Genomic DNA, 15389 nt, shown 5'->3' on the forward strand with positions numbered 1-15389 from the left:
AATAAACAGTACGCGTCTTATAAATGACATTGATTGTAATTTATCTCTACATGGAACTTTAAAGAGACTGATTGTTTGTTGAGATTCCAAATGCTGCCACAAGCACACAAAATCTGAAAACACGGTGGGTTTACGAGTGAGGAAAAAGAGCACACCAGTAGGACACAGACCTTAAACTGGATATCATGAAAATCTAATCAGCGCTTTATGGAATTTTCAAAAAGCTGGTTGAGCATTTTTTCCCTGTATTCTTGCTATGGAGCTATCAGTGACATGGAATACAGTTCTCCAATGTCTTTCGATACCAATGCTCTGACATGAGTGGTGAACTCCCACTAAGTGACTGAAACATGTACTCTACCTGACACGCGAGCTCACTGTTGTTCCTGGTGAGTCGTGCTTCGGGCGAGGTCCCTGTGACTCAGAGAGACTCTGCAGGGACATCACGAAGCTGGGAAAGCACTGGGAGTGGAAAGAAAGGCAACCAAATTAGTGAAATGCACATGTTCAGCATCAATTGTTTTTGGATGTCCGAGTCTTAGTTTGGCTAGGACACAATCTGATTAGGCGCAGATACTATTATTGTGTTTAACCTTTGCACGGCGTGAAGGCGCACGCTTTTGAGCCAGCAGAAGAGACACTGCAAGGTATTGTGGGAAGTTTGGAAGGTATGCAAATGTTGTGATTGTATCCCCAGGCCTCCCTCAGTGGCTCTCTTCTGAAGGGCCCCAAAAATAATCAACTTCATAGTTTTTGGCTCGCAGTCAGTTATCTTTTACTTCGAAATGTGACAAAGTGATCAGATGTTTGAAAGTGACGGAAAGGAGAGCAACGTCAACAAGCACAACAGCGAAATCCCAAGGAGGGCCACGGAAGGTTTCACTCTGTTCAATTTACCAGCAAAGACATCAGCGCCATCATGTGGCTAAAAGAGACCATGAATAATGGAACATTTGATATTTTTTTGTCCATCCATCCATCCATTTTCCGAACCGCTTGATCCTCACTAGGGTCGCGGGGGGTGCTGGAGCCTATCCCAGCCATCTCCGGGCAGTAGGCGGGGGACACCCTGAATCAGTTGCCAGCCAATCGCAGGGCACACAGAGACGAACAACCATCCACGCCCACACTCACACCTAGGGACAATTTAGAGCGTCCAATCAGCCTGACATGCATGTTTTTGGAATGTGGGAGGAAACCGGAGCACCCGGAGAAAACCCACGCAGGCCCGGGGAGAACATGCAAACTCCACACAGGGAGGCCGGAGCTGGAATCGAACCCGGTACCTCTGCACTGTGAAGCCGACGTGCTAACCACTGGACTACCGGGCCGCCAAAATTTTTTTTCTTTTTTTTAAGAAAATTGGTTAAATATATACAGTATATATATATAAAATCAAATCCAGCTCAAATGTTAACATTAATGATATATAGTTTTTATATTTGCCATTCCATATATTTTGCTGTGCTTGGCATCACTCTGTTACATATACTCAGGTACCTGAAAATATCCGTTCAGAAAGTAATACAATTATATCAACACATATCAATTTTATTTGAATATTAATTTGACCCTTTCATGCACACTGTAACCTAATAACATGGTAAGATGTTCACTGCAGTAACCACTGTCCCTGAAAGGGTTAATAAAGTCACTGGGATGCTGATAATTTGGATTTTTTTTTTGCTCAAGTGTGGCGATATTCCACCTTTGCTAGATGCTGTGCTAACCTGTCAAGAACAAATGTAGCTAAAATGCTGACATGAATAGACAAATAGTCTTTTTCTGGTAACATGAATGTGAGGCTGCACTGATTTGAGGAACACACTCCATTACAGCTGAAAACATTGATACAATATGAAAAATAGAAGTACTGGTACTGCTATTTAAAATATCTCTGTGATAAAACATGTTGCAGCAATTACAGAAGACATAGCAAATCAAACAAAACAATGCTGTAAAACTCGTTTTATGTTATGTTTAACATGTAGGTTGGTCATAAAAGTGAGCATTTTAGGGGTTGCTATTTAGATATTTAGTATTTTAAATAAGTTACACAATGAGTGCATGTTCCAGTATTTCATACAAAGATTATTTTGTCAAAAACTCTTTTCCAATCGTGCACTACATAATGGGAACATAATTATAACAACATAAATATAATCACTTTTCTGCGAGGCAAAAGCTTCATCAAAGGAAAGTGATACAAGAGCATTTTTTTTCAATGACAACAACATGAAACAGGAGCAACAAAGCTGTGCATTATATCACAAAGACAAAGGGCATTACAAATAGAGTGATTAGAATATAATGGAAAATCAGAACGGTCAATCAAGGCAATGCTAGCTTTGAAGGTTCCCTTAAAAATTTAATTCTATGACACCGACAGTGATCTCTTGCCGTCCCGAGACATTTGAATAATAATTAAAAAACCCTTCCATTTTTGTAACACATATGAAGGGGGATATGATCGAATATCATTTATAATTATGATGATTATATCTAAACCTTAAAATTCACCATCTCAAGAAACCATTCACATTATTTCCAACGGGAATTTGATAGGAACTGGCGTTCTGAAAAATTACAATCATCCTTTTTCTCCACTGCTTTTGAAATGCATGAGCAAACTAGCATACATTCTGGATACCTTGGGACATAAAAACACTGGTGCTTGTGCTTAGAAAGCCAGACAGGCACAAAGTGGATGTGATAAATACTGTGCAGAGAAAGGCATGTTGTACCTTTAACGGAGTTTCAAATGACCAATATGTAGACTCCAAATGAATCAAGTTGATGTGCCACGGTATCTCCCAGTAATTCACCAAATATAGACCAAACATTTAAAGTTACTTAGATAATAGACATCCATCCATTTTCTGAACCGCTTATCCTCACTAATACATGGACCTTGAGCTGGATATAAAGGACATGGAATGAAAGGTCAAACGGATGTCCATATAGCCATTAGAGATGCAGATGCGCCTCCATGTTTATGTTAATGCTTCCGCAGGATTGGCTGTTTGAGGCAAAGCTGGTTGCTCCCGGTCATGATGGGTATCTGGCTGCGCATGTAGAACCGGACTAGGTGACCCACACTACGAAAAACCTGGTCACAGGTCCGAACCTGCCCACAAGCACATACACACACAGAAATGATGAATTTTAAGAAGTAAAGGTCCTGATTCGAGTTCATGTTCTGTTTTTGTGGTGCCAACCTGGCCGTGCGGATCGACCAGCAACAGGTGTCGAACCGTGCTTCCATCCATCCCACTGAGCACATATTGACCGCAAGCCGAGCTGCTCTCTCGGACCATGAAGTCTCCATCACAAGACAGAAGTGACTCGGCCTGCTCTCTTCTTAACCTGAGTAAAAGATTGCAGTATTACAAAAATACTGTCCTTTATCTAGAGAAAGTCATTTCTTGATTTTTAAATGGCCGTTGCGAAATTGAAAATCAGTATGAGATCCTTGTGAAATGTTAGCTACCCGCAAATTATCTTTCCCCCACTGAAATGAATGATAAATGTATTTCATTCGTTCTAGCCGCCCCCTCCCAAAAAAATACTTGTGTTTTTAGGAAGCAAAGACGGAACTCGCTAGCAGTCTATTTCATAAAAACACGGAGCAGTAAAATATTCTGCATAATTTGAATAGCCATTGAGCTGCTATTTCTGTTGTGCCCGCCTTAGTCACCTGGGGGCAGTAGAAGACTGTTGATTGAAACATCTCATCTCCTCTCTCAACTCAACAATGCGGCATTAATATTAGTCATTCTATGCTTAGGAGGAAGAATATATGACTGGGAGTATCGTTATATTGTGTGTACATCATGATTTGATCTGGTGTGGCCGCCTTGACCACTGGGAGGCAGTATAATATGCAAGACATGCAGACAACGAAAAAAACAAAATATCCACCTGCCATGAAACCAACCCTCCTCCTGGATCAGGTTCTGGATGTATGTTCCACAAGGAAGAGAACAATGTATACTCCTCATCTCAGACTGTAAAGGGTCTAAAGCAGAAGGATAGCGGATAACAATCAGTGTAGTACAAATACTTTGTTAGTCCACCTATGTAGATTTCCAGGTACCAGTACTATTCGACTTATGTTTAAGGAGAGGAGTAAAATCGGTCCTTTGATTTTACACATATACCTGGACCGAAGCAACAACACAGCTAATGTTCCGTGAGATTTTTTTCCATATTCAAGTCTTGTTAGTGTACATTTTCTTGTAATAGCTTGTGTAACCAAAAAGTTGAGTCACTCAAAACTCAAGGCATTGTAGCCTTCTGTAGTGAGGAGAGCGGAACCAACATGAGCTGACAGATTTGTACGTTTATCCTGAAAAATCCAAAATTCAATGACAGTCCTGGCACCCACAAAAATATGTGAAACATTTCATTGAATTATGGATAAAATATTAATTGAAAGAAATATTTGTCAGGAAGTTTATGTACCTGTTGTGAGAGCATCTGTATCCAGTGTGATGGAACAATTCTCATAGAGTGAAACAGAAGTAGCGGAACTAACCTGAAACAACAAAGGGAGAGTCATTCAAACAAAGACAAAATTATTTACTGTATAAGAAAAAGGCATTCGTTTAATATTAGTTTTAAAAATTGTGAGTAATGTACGTTGATATGAAATAGTTTTGCATCTGATTGAAATACGCTGTGTTTTTGAAATAATGAGCATTGAAAAATCAACATTTTTTTACACACTGTCCCTTTAAGAAAGCATCAGATAGTAGTCCACTTTCCAAAATAAAATGATGACTCAATTACAATTCTGCAAATTTGACTCGTACCACAAGTCTTCCTCATCAAAAGAACTTAATTTGTCAACAACTCCATCCGTCCATACAGCCAAGATGAATACCATTTGTCATCATTAGAGTCCCGGGTAAGCTGAAGCTTATCCTAGCCGACATTGGGCAAGAGGCGAGGTACACCCTGGATTGGTTGCCAGCCAATGGCAGGGCATACGTTTTTTGACAAACAACCATTCACACTCACTTTGAAACCGATGGACAATTGAGAGCATTTTTATCTTGCTCGAAGGGATGAATTGCAATCAATAGGGGATAGATGATTTGAGATAAAAGTGTTTTGAGATCCAACCTCATGGAACAAAGTGACCTTTTATCACAGCACAGCTGCATTTGTTTTGTTTTGTTATTTTAGCTCACGCCAAAGTCACGTCTCATCAAAATTATGAGAACTAATAAAAATTAACGCACACCACTGAAACGTTCCTACATACACTAATGAAGTGCGCTTACTCACACTACCGAACTGCATCGGGGTCTTTTGAGCCATACTTTTTCTGATCCTTGAACTAGGACCTGGTTCCCTGCCGGGAGTATAAAGCCAAGATCCCTCCACCATAACAAGGGGGCACATGATATATATATCTATATTTCAGTATGGCGTGTGTACTTGCGTGTCTGTGCAATGATGATAATTACAATTAGGTCCATGTACGAGTTACAATTGTATTTTAAAGCTTTTTTTTCTATGCCCGTCTATTGAAATATGTTTGTTGAGAACCACTGTACTGCACTGAAAATAATTTCAGTTAATCAACTTTACTTTGACGTTCATCATATTAGTCTATTAAAAAAAAAACTGTTTGTTCAAGTTCACTGAAATGCAAATTTGTTTTTATATGATTACCTTTTCCTTCTCTGCCCTTTTGACCCATAGGTCCTCTACTCCACCAAAGGGTGGCATCTTCCCTGGAGTCACATTGTAGTCGTGATTATGCTCGCCGTTCTCACCATCGTCATCCTCATGGACATCTTTCGGTCCCATGAAATTGTCATCTGGGATCCATTTGTTGCACATTCTTTGATTTGATCTGCACGCAGAAAATGAATTATGATCTGAATTTCTAAGAACTCATGGGGGCAAATGCAGTCCATAAATATCAAGTAATTGTTTATAATTGTTACATAACAAATACAGCATCTTATCATTTAATGTGATTCATCTGTTTGTCATTTCATTTTTCTGGAAGTAATACTTGTCTAAGTAGCATTGGATTTCGTTTTTTTTTTTTTACTGCCGGGGTAAATAGACAAATTGAAAAACCAAGAAAACCAAGCAACCATCAAGAGCAGGAAAGACAATCTTTCCGGTGACGCTGACCTGGGATCAGCAGAGACGAATGACGGCACGTGACAAAGAAGCTGTTTGAAGCGAGACTCAAAGGCCCAACTAATGCTATGGATGACCTCTGCTGCTCGGCCTTGAGGACACTCCAGGATGTGACACGCTTGCAAGTAGACCAAAAGAAGTAAGGAATACAAAGAGCAACATTGTGATCGGAGACAAAAACAGAGATCCACTGTACCTCTGTGACTGACTTGATCTTTGGCTACATAGGCAATGTAGTCTTCCATGTCCTGCAAACACATTAGTGCATGAATATGTTTCAATATTTTTAGTGCAGTGCTTCTTTTTACACCATGAACTGCATCAAAAAATTGTTGGGACCACCATAATGACCAAGATAAAAATACAACAGCGTCGTAAGCCCATTTTATGTCGACAAAAAAAGGCTATTCTTAAAAAAGTATCTAGATTATCACAGTGTTTATTATGAGAGAATAACACACTGTACATCAATTCAAAAATATTCCCCAAAAAAGTGTTGCTTTCGGTGTCGTAAAACGACAAATGTCGCAATAATGTTGAGTTATAACAACACGATTTCCGAGCAGCGAAGATATTGCTAGTATGAATCTTTTGAAACTAGTGGTGACCAGAACAGCTAACGCTAGCTCGGCTAACCGCTAGCTCATCCAGCACCAGCTTATTTTCATATTCTCTGACCCGCGCAGATGTCGGAAGACTGTGTTGCCTTGTCGGCTGGACAGCTCGCTGCTCCACAGAGCGTTAAAGGCCGATGACGGCAGCAGTCAGGTGAGTGGAAGTCCTCTGTAAATTGGCTGATTGGAAGGCAAGATGCCAACAACACGTGATTAGTGGTTAGTGGACCTCAAGCTTTGAATGTCCATGCTCTGTAGTAAAGTGTACTCATTCGCTAGTCGCCGAATCAGCTCAACCCTGAACATGTAAAATCATCATTCTATATTTGACCTTAGGGCTGTTTGACATTGCAGCATAACCTCTCTGAAAAATGTCCCAGTGCCCGTCTTCTGCACCTCTTTACTGGCTTCGAGAAGACTATTTTGATGGTGAATCAATAAACAGGCTGTATTCCTGTGCTAATTTGCCTTTGACGGGTTCATCAAGAACCATTAAAGCAAGAAAGGTAAGGGAAACAAAATAAACAAATACAAATCTGTTTATCAAGCAGCGTTTGAGCCACATGGCACGCTGCTGCTGACATGAGCTGTTTTGATTTGTGCTTCCAACCATTGGCCTACAATGTAGGAAACTTACTACCGGTAATTGCTTTAAAGGCAGACTGTGAGGTGAAAACACTGAGGTTTGCACTGCTGACCTTGGCAGCACCAATTAAAGGCTAGGAAAAATAATTCAATACTCCGCACAAAAGGCAGCAAAGCGAGCCACTGTACATTGAATTAAAGCAGCGCATAGTGTATGTCACATGAAAAAACACAAACATACTGGATCTCCCCCTGAGGCGAAGGAAATTGCCTGGATGGAGTGCTGGGTGATTCTCTAAGAAAGAACGGGAGAAAAAGAAAGAGAATGTTTGGGTAGCTGAACGTTTCATGTCAGCGTTGTCGTGTGTTGTGCTCAAGTGGTCACCTGCGAGGACGCCGCGAGGAGAGTGAGTGTGTCTGTGGAGACGCTGAAGATGACCCGCCTGCCCGAAAACTGCAGGTTGCTGCGACCCAGAACGCAAGACAGCTGCTTGTGTTCAGGCTGACAATGACAGAGGAAAAAAAGTCTCATTTGTGCAAAGCTCTTTGTGCCTCGACATTTGTGTGCGTGTGTGCATGCGGGCGCTTAAATGAGAGTGGCCATCAGGGGCACAATCCAGGATGACCTCACTCACCAACAACCGTGAAACACCCTCAAACACTCAACTTTCCCACTCATACACAGTACTGAAAAACTCTCATACTACTCAAGTGTCTACACACACTATTAAAATGCTCTTTCTCACGCACACCCCCACATACGCACACAATATTGAAACACCCTGACACTCTACCGAAATACCCTCACACATTACTGACATTCTCTCACACATTAGCACATATACTCTCATTCACACACTCATGAAAAACTCATACACGCAATGCTCTACGTCAACGGCACGACAGAAATGTCGTCACTTACTGATACTCCCTCACACATTTGTTCACACACACACTCGCCATTCGCTCTCACACCACTGAAAACCTCAGAAATGTTCTCACACTGTTAGAGGAATCTATGAGCAAAATTGTATCATGTTTAAAGTTTAATTTAATCTGGGCACATCTAAACGTTTGGGTGCGTATCCAGCACCCCCAAATGCCTGTACACAAAGGTGCCGACCACCTGGCCGGAGGGCTGTTGAAGTCCACAATTAGCACGTCAATGCAGGTGGGCGATCACAGGGGAGAGGGTGAAGCTCGGTCACAAAAGGGGAATGAATAATTCGGGAACAGCGGTTGAACAACAAAAGACGAGTTGAGAACACCCGTCGCGCCCAAGCGACATTGGCCATCCGCAAAGTCTGCAACATGTTAATTCGATGTAGACCAGACAGAAAAGGCGCCAACGTACTGGTGGTTCAATGTTTAAAAACAGGTAACCAATCACTTCCGAGGGGCCGGACCGGGGGTGCGGAATGCAAATATCGGGGACAGTGTTTTCCTTGTATGTTACGATAAAAGTCTGAATTGGCGGGAAGGGAGCTCGAGTGTGTGATCATCGGGGCAACTAAACCGTTGTTCGCTCTCAGAGATCCCCTGTGGCCGATATTGAAGACAATTTTCCTGTTTCATTTCTTTAACTTTGTCCGAGAAAATCTCTGACACACACACTACAGAATATTTTGGGGTTACACGCACGATCGAAACGTGTACTTCAGGAAATGAGCACATTTCAACATGATATGAGTGTATTTCAATATGATGTGTGAAATGCTTCGGTGCTGGTGTGTGCCTTACACTCTTTGTTTTCACTGTGGTCTTGGCCGGAATACTCTTGCAAAGTCTGTTGATTGCCTCTCTGCATGACACACACACACACACACACACACACACACACACACACACACACACACACACACACACACACACACACACACACACACACATCATCCAAATTTGAAATACACTCTATAATAGGTTTTGCTTACAGAAATGAAAAAAACTCAAAAGAGAGTTACTCTTCAGTGTGTCTTGTTTTACATCAGATTGTGAAATTAGGAATAGGATGACACAACACAATACTACAAAATTATTTAACAGTAAGCGTTTGCATAACCATTGTATAAGCCAAACTTGTGTTTTTTCCAGATCTTTGCTCTCGTTAACATTCTTGCTACGCTGTTAAAGGCCATCAGAAGAGTTATCACATGTTTTTCCCATCCATCCCGAGAATCCGTCTGAGTGAAGAAGTTAAAACATTTTCACTCTCAGTTTTGATGCAGGTGGTTTACCAAGCAACCCATCATCAGATTATAGATTTAACTTCCCACTAGTGGGCCACGTGTACAAAGCTCCACCTTTGCTTTGCCGGAAAATTCAATTGATCAGACAGTCATGAGTCTGCAAACGTAACTCAATAATATAACCATAAATGTCGCACAGAGTAGCCGGCATCTTGCTGTAAAATCTAATCTTTTTTTTACTGCCAATGGCACTGATGTTACAAGACAATGTGAAGTAATTGTTCAAAGACTACAGAAATTGGACTTGAAAGAAGAAGGAGTGGCATGCAAAAGAAAGTGGATGGACCCTAACAAAAATGTGTCCATACTTTATGGCCAGTAGTTACAGCCGAGTTCCCCAATCGGCGACAATCACTGAATGTCTTCAGGTGGCCGGTGCCCCATTGATCCCACCCTCTGCGCACCCCTGATAAGGAGAAATGTGTCTGTGTGATTACCACTGTGACACTAGCTCACCCACTTTAATGCTCTGTAATAGGGCTGGACACATTATGAATATATGTACGGTAAAAGGCAGAGATGGCCATTCTGTCCTTGAGACAGACGCCCATTTTGGGGGTGGACGACGGAGAATGATACGTTTTTGTTTTTTTTAAAGGACAGACTAAGCATGGACGGAAGTGGGTTTTCATCTGTCCCTTTAATCATCCCTAACCAGCGTAAGTACCTACAGACACCCATTTTACTAATGATTGACAGAAACCTGAAAAAGTTGAGAACAATTCAATCCAATTGGTTAAGAAAGCTGGCTGTGTTGTATGTTTCTTGGTGCCTGCCCACCAAGATGCTTATGCCCCCCCCCCCCCAACACTCCCCATTAGAGGCTTCGGATTTTTAAAAAGTAAAGTTTTTATTTTATTGAATCATATTAGCTATTATTGTGTTGTGAAATACTAAGGTTGCTTATCACCAACACATTAAAAATATTAAGAAAAAGTAATTTTATTTTTGTTTGATTGATAAGCAATCTAATCTGCAACAGCCAATTACGGTGTTACTGAAAATAAGGTTCGGTACGCAGGCATATACGCTATGAATACATCAAGGTTTCCATGCGAGACACCTGCACATATGTCAAAGTGTGGCATTGTGTAATGTAGCAAACATGTCATGCGTTTTGTATTTTATGGATGACGCATTTCTCTCGTGAAGTGACATAAGCTTTGCAGTGAGCGCCTCTGTGAAAAAGAAAACACCATAAAATGCCGAATACTAATATCATTCATGCTAATATTCTCAGAGGTTCATGTGAACATAAGTAAAAATGTCAAAATACATTTTGGTTACCATTGATCGCAGTTTTGGTACATGAGGCGACCTTTTAGATTCCTACATTACAGGTTTAGACTGTCACGGTGCGACGCTGTACGGTAAGGGAGGAGGGATATACAGAAGAAGCAATGGATTTTTGAACACATACGGGTCAGCAACACATGCAGACACACATTTTAAACAATACTCACAGGCTTACATTCTTCATCTGTGAAAAGCAAATATTACTTAGCAATGAAACACTTCTTCGTGTATTACGTACGAAAGCATTGTACTACCCCGTGGTGGCCAAGGCCCTCATGAAATCATGATGCACAAACTGATGAAGTCTTTACATTCTATTTATGTGACAGTTGTATGTTTTTTGTTATTTACGTCAATATAGGGTGCTATTTTAGTGGCACATTGCAAACAATTATACTGGGTTGTTTTTTGTGGGGATGGAAAGGATGAATGAAATCTGTTCGTCAAGGCACTCCTGTATTGTGCCTATTATACTCAACGAAAAAAAGTAAAACTGAAAAAAAAGGACTGTTAATTTCTTTGCGAACAAATTTACCAACCCAGCAGGGGATCGAATAATTACTATATCCCCAAAAATATATACAGTAGGCTTGATCATACCGTCTGTGTTTCTGAGTTTTTCATGGAAACGTTTTTCTTTGCCTTTAAGACAAACTGCATATAATGGATTTAAGTCTCCCACCCTCCCTCTTCCAACTTCCTCTTTCGTAATAAGTGTATGCGAAATCATCAGGAGGAAATTCACCTAATTGGATTTTCTGGCCAATTCCCTGTGCGGTAATTTTGCAAACAGAGGTTGCCATAGTCATGTCAACTGAGCATTCTGCAGTAAGACGCCACTATCAAATGGCAAGGAGAACAATGTCACACATTCTATTTGCTGTTCCTCTCGAGCAGTTTTTTTTTAGGAGTACACCGATTGAGACAAAACACGTGATTCGTATTATTCGGCATGTAGCGGTAACGGCGGAACCTACCGTGTTACTCGTTTCCTTGCGTCAAAGTCGAGGGTTCTCATGGATTGGGTCACCTCCACACTACCCATATACTGAAAAGCACAACCGTGTTCCGGATTAAAGTGAGAAATACAATTTTAAACAAATGTGCTGTACAGGATTGAAAAGAAAAACAGTGGCTGTAAATAAATATACAGCAGGAAAATAAAAAAACGTACCTACATCATGATTACATTAAAACGTATAGTATATGTTAAGAAAAAAATATGACTTAATTAAATTAATTTTTGAAAACAAACACTCCTCAAACATTAAATGCAATTGGTTAAAAGGTTAAAGCAATGCAACAGATACAATTTAGCATTTGCATTAAGCTAGAGGACTGAAAGGCTAAGCTGTGTGTCTGTTTTAAATATGCAGTGTAATTCCGTTTTACTAGGTTTAAGATAAGATAAGATGTGAATTGATTTATTTGTCTCACAATGGAGAAATTCCCCATTTACAACAGCAAAATTATGAAAGGGAGAAAGTAGAAGACAAAAAGTCACTCCAAAGTCAAGTTACCACTGGATTACCTTCCACTACTGCATTACCTTTTCTGACATTTTCCAAACACGGACATTGAATAAATGTTCAAATGGCTTCCCATACATGTGCATTTCTATTGGCTCAATGTAGTAAAACCTATACCGCTTGACATATACAACAGAATCCAGAATTAACAAGTGCAAATGTGGACGATATGAGAAGGTGGGAATGTAAACGGCGTACTGTATGTGTGCTTGCTGACAGTTGTGAAGAGCTACACTTAATTGTTTGATTCCGAGTTACCAGTTTCTCACACACGCGCACACGGACACGCGCGCACACACTAGCAGCTGAGATGTAGCAGCAAGCGCAAAGTCAGGATGAGTCACAATTGCATACACAGGAAGCTGTCTGAAAGGAGGGCGTGAAGTGTGTGTGATGGTGGATAGAGTATGGTGTAGTGTTAACCCCAATTGACATTTAAACAAAACAGTCGTACCTTGATGTGATGGTTGACCACTCTATGGACCACTGAAGAGCATTGCTTGCACTTGTGTCGAGGGCAACAAAGACAGTTGGGCATCTCGGGAAAGCTACACATGCAATGGAAGGTGATTGGTCGTTTTGGGGGATTGGGCACACTCCACTCAGGGTGCCTATCAATGCTTCCAGCCACTCGGGGCCCACTTAGCCCGTGCGGGGGAATTTGCGATGGGACATCATGTACGAAATCCCTTGGTGGATCATGGGCAAAGTCAGAGTCCAAGCAAAGAGACCAATTGTCCAGAGAGGTCCTTGAATCGTCGTGCAGACGGCTGTATTTGGTGCGCTTCAGCATGCTGGGACTACTGGATATAGAGAGAGGTGCGTTGAAACACATGCGGCAAGAATGGAATGTTTGATTGTATGAGCTATACCTGTTTAGCGGTCAGTTGTATGATGTCCTTATGAAATCGGTTGATGGGACACAAGACGGAGACTACAATTAGAAAGCAGACGGGTTGCTGATCAGTTCATTGAATTAGCCTGCAATATAAATGGTACTCACAAGCATGCAACATGGGACATCCCAAATAGTTTTAAGTCCTGTTGTCTTCACTTCAAGTCAAACATCTGAAGTCAGCTGTCCTTCCCTTGACAACTTTCCTCCTTTGCTGTTCTCCGCGCAGCTCTTATGAATGAACTGTAGGCTCTCGTTGGTCAATGAGTAGCTTGCGTACAGATGAGCGTGTGAATGGAGCAGAGATTGCCATGACACCCCCCCCCCCCATGTCCTCCTCCTTCTCCTCCACCCCTCCCGTCCCTAAAACTACCGTCCAATCACAGCAGGGCTGAGTGACTCATGCTGCACACTCACACACAGAACACGCGATGCAGGACACTAAAAAAAAATGAAACTAAACTAAACAAAAAAGAAAAAAAACGCTGCAGGACGTAATGCCTAATTATTTTTTTTTAAATAACGGTACATCCAATATTTTTATGTAGTCGTTTGAGTCACACACGTACATAAAAAATTATAACGCTACTTCTAATGTAAACAGAATACTGTACCTCTGTGAGGATGCAAGCGCACAAAATACGACGTCATATGGCGCAGTGTGAAAAGTAAATACACACGCGCACGCGCAAACACGCGTAGGTCTAATTCCTAAATACAAGGATTTTATGATTCACCTGATCCTGACCACTGACTTATTCTGCTTTTTTTTCATTTCACGTCCTCTTCTTTGTCAAACTATTGTGACTTTTGTCGCTTTTTGATGACGCAGAGAAGACTCTGGTAAGACTATACATTACTGTATAAAATACACAGACTGAGCCTATTTGCATTTTCAACTGATGTGTTAATAAATGAAGTTTTACATACTGAATCGGTCACCTTTAAAAAACAATATATTGTTTTGGTACGTTCAACAAATCAAGTACAGCTTTCAGAATGTTATTCAGACATAGACAATTCTAAAAACCTTTGAGATGTTAATTTCCAGGTGATGTTTGAGGATGAACCTGAAATGTACTTGACCTTTACAGAGGTGGTGCAAACATTAATGGTCAACTCTTGGGTTATCAGAATTTTCAATAATTATTTTGATAATTGATTGTTTGGAGACCTTATACAACCTCAACTAAGAATTCTCTAAATCCTTGGAACTTCAGCCTCTCATCAGCAAATAGACTCAATGCTTCTGAGGACCTCCATAAAAGCAGATGTATATTTTCATTGTGTTGAAATATAACATAAAACCTTTTCAATCATCTGTTTTTACTTTGGAAAACAACTCTGAACATTTTTGCCAATTTTCAGACATGTTACAGACCAAACACTGAATCATAATAAACATACGCTTGAGCATTTTCTTCGCTGTCAATTTAAAACAATTTCCTGTTTTTGAATCTAGGGATGGAAATGTCTATCTGATTGATTATTAAAATAATTGTTAGCCGCTGCCCTATTTTACAGGTGAATTTGACTCTCTAAAACAGCACACCTGTTATGAATTGTGCCAATCAGCTCCTCCCAAAAATACAGAAACATTGAACAGTTGGGCATGTTCGTTCAAAGGTTTAGACACGCTTGAATGAAGTTCACCTTTAAAGCTGAAAGTACTTTTAAGATTCGCCCTGTCACTGTAGTGACACTTTTCTGTTGAGGGAATTCATATGATCTATTTCTGTGTCAATCGGGGAACGACTGGTTAGCACATCTGTCTCACAGTGCAGAGGTGCAGGTTTAGAGTCCGTTCTATGGCCTTGCTGTGTGGAGTTGGCATGTTCTCCCTGTGCCTGTGTGGCTTTTCTCCGGGTACTCCGGTTTCCTCCCACATTCCACAAACATGCATGGCAGATTAATGGAACACTCTAAATTGTCGCTAAGTGTGATTGTGAGCCCTGCGATTGACAGTCAACCAGTTCTGACCGAAGATAGTTGGGAAAGACTCCAGCATGCCCCCGACCCTTGTGTGGATAAGAAAATGGATGGATATTGATTCGACTAA

The 15389-nt window shown here is 40.9% G+C and overlaps 1 protein-coding gene across 5 annotated transcripts; it reads right to left on the reverse strand.

Annotated features, from left to right (window-relative positions):
• Positions 1-1545: 1545 nt before the first annotated feature.
• On the reverse strand, positions 1546-13636 carry LOC147207509 (SHC-transforming protein 1-like). Of its 5 annotated transcripts, XM_086108090.1 has the most exons (14): positions 13439-13636; positions 13308-13369; positions 12890-13238; positions 11884-11954; positions 9105-9165; positions 7750-7866; positions 7606-7659; positions 6362-6413; positions 6157-6283; positions 5683-5866; positions 4465-4537; positions 3922-4018; positions 3219-3366; positions 1546-3127 (listed from the first exon to the last, which is right to left on the reverse strand). In XM_086108090.1, the coding sequence occupies exons 3-14, from the start codon at positions 13226-13228 to the stop codon at positions 2999-3001; spliced, it is 1452 nt and encodes a 483-aa protein (XP_085964216.1). In that variant the 5' UTR covers positions 13229-13238; positions 13308-13369; positions 13439-13636; the 3' UTR covers positions 1546-2998. The 5 variants fall into 5 exon arrangements, with proteins under 5 accessions (XP_085964216.1, XP_085964215.1, XP_085964213.1 ...); XM_086108089.1 differs by having other exon boundaries at positions 6157-6413; positions 12890-13235; positions 13308-13334; XM_086108087.1 differs by having other exon boundaries at positions 6157-6413; positions 13308-13334.
• Between the last annotated feature and the right edge of the window lie 1753 nt (positions 13637-15389).

Source organism: Hippocampus guttulatus, chromosome 3, assembly GCF_054856545.1.
Source record: "Hippocampus guttulatus isolate MCC_2025c chromosome 3, RoL_Hgut_1.0, whole genome shotgun sequence".
In the NCBI taxonomy this organism is placed as follows: Eukaryota; Metazoa; Chordata; class Actinopteri; order Syngnathiformes; family Syngnathidae; genus Hippocampus; species Hippocampus guttulatus.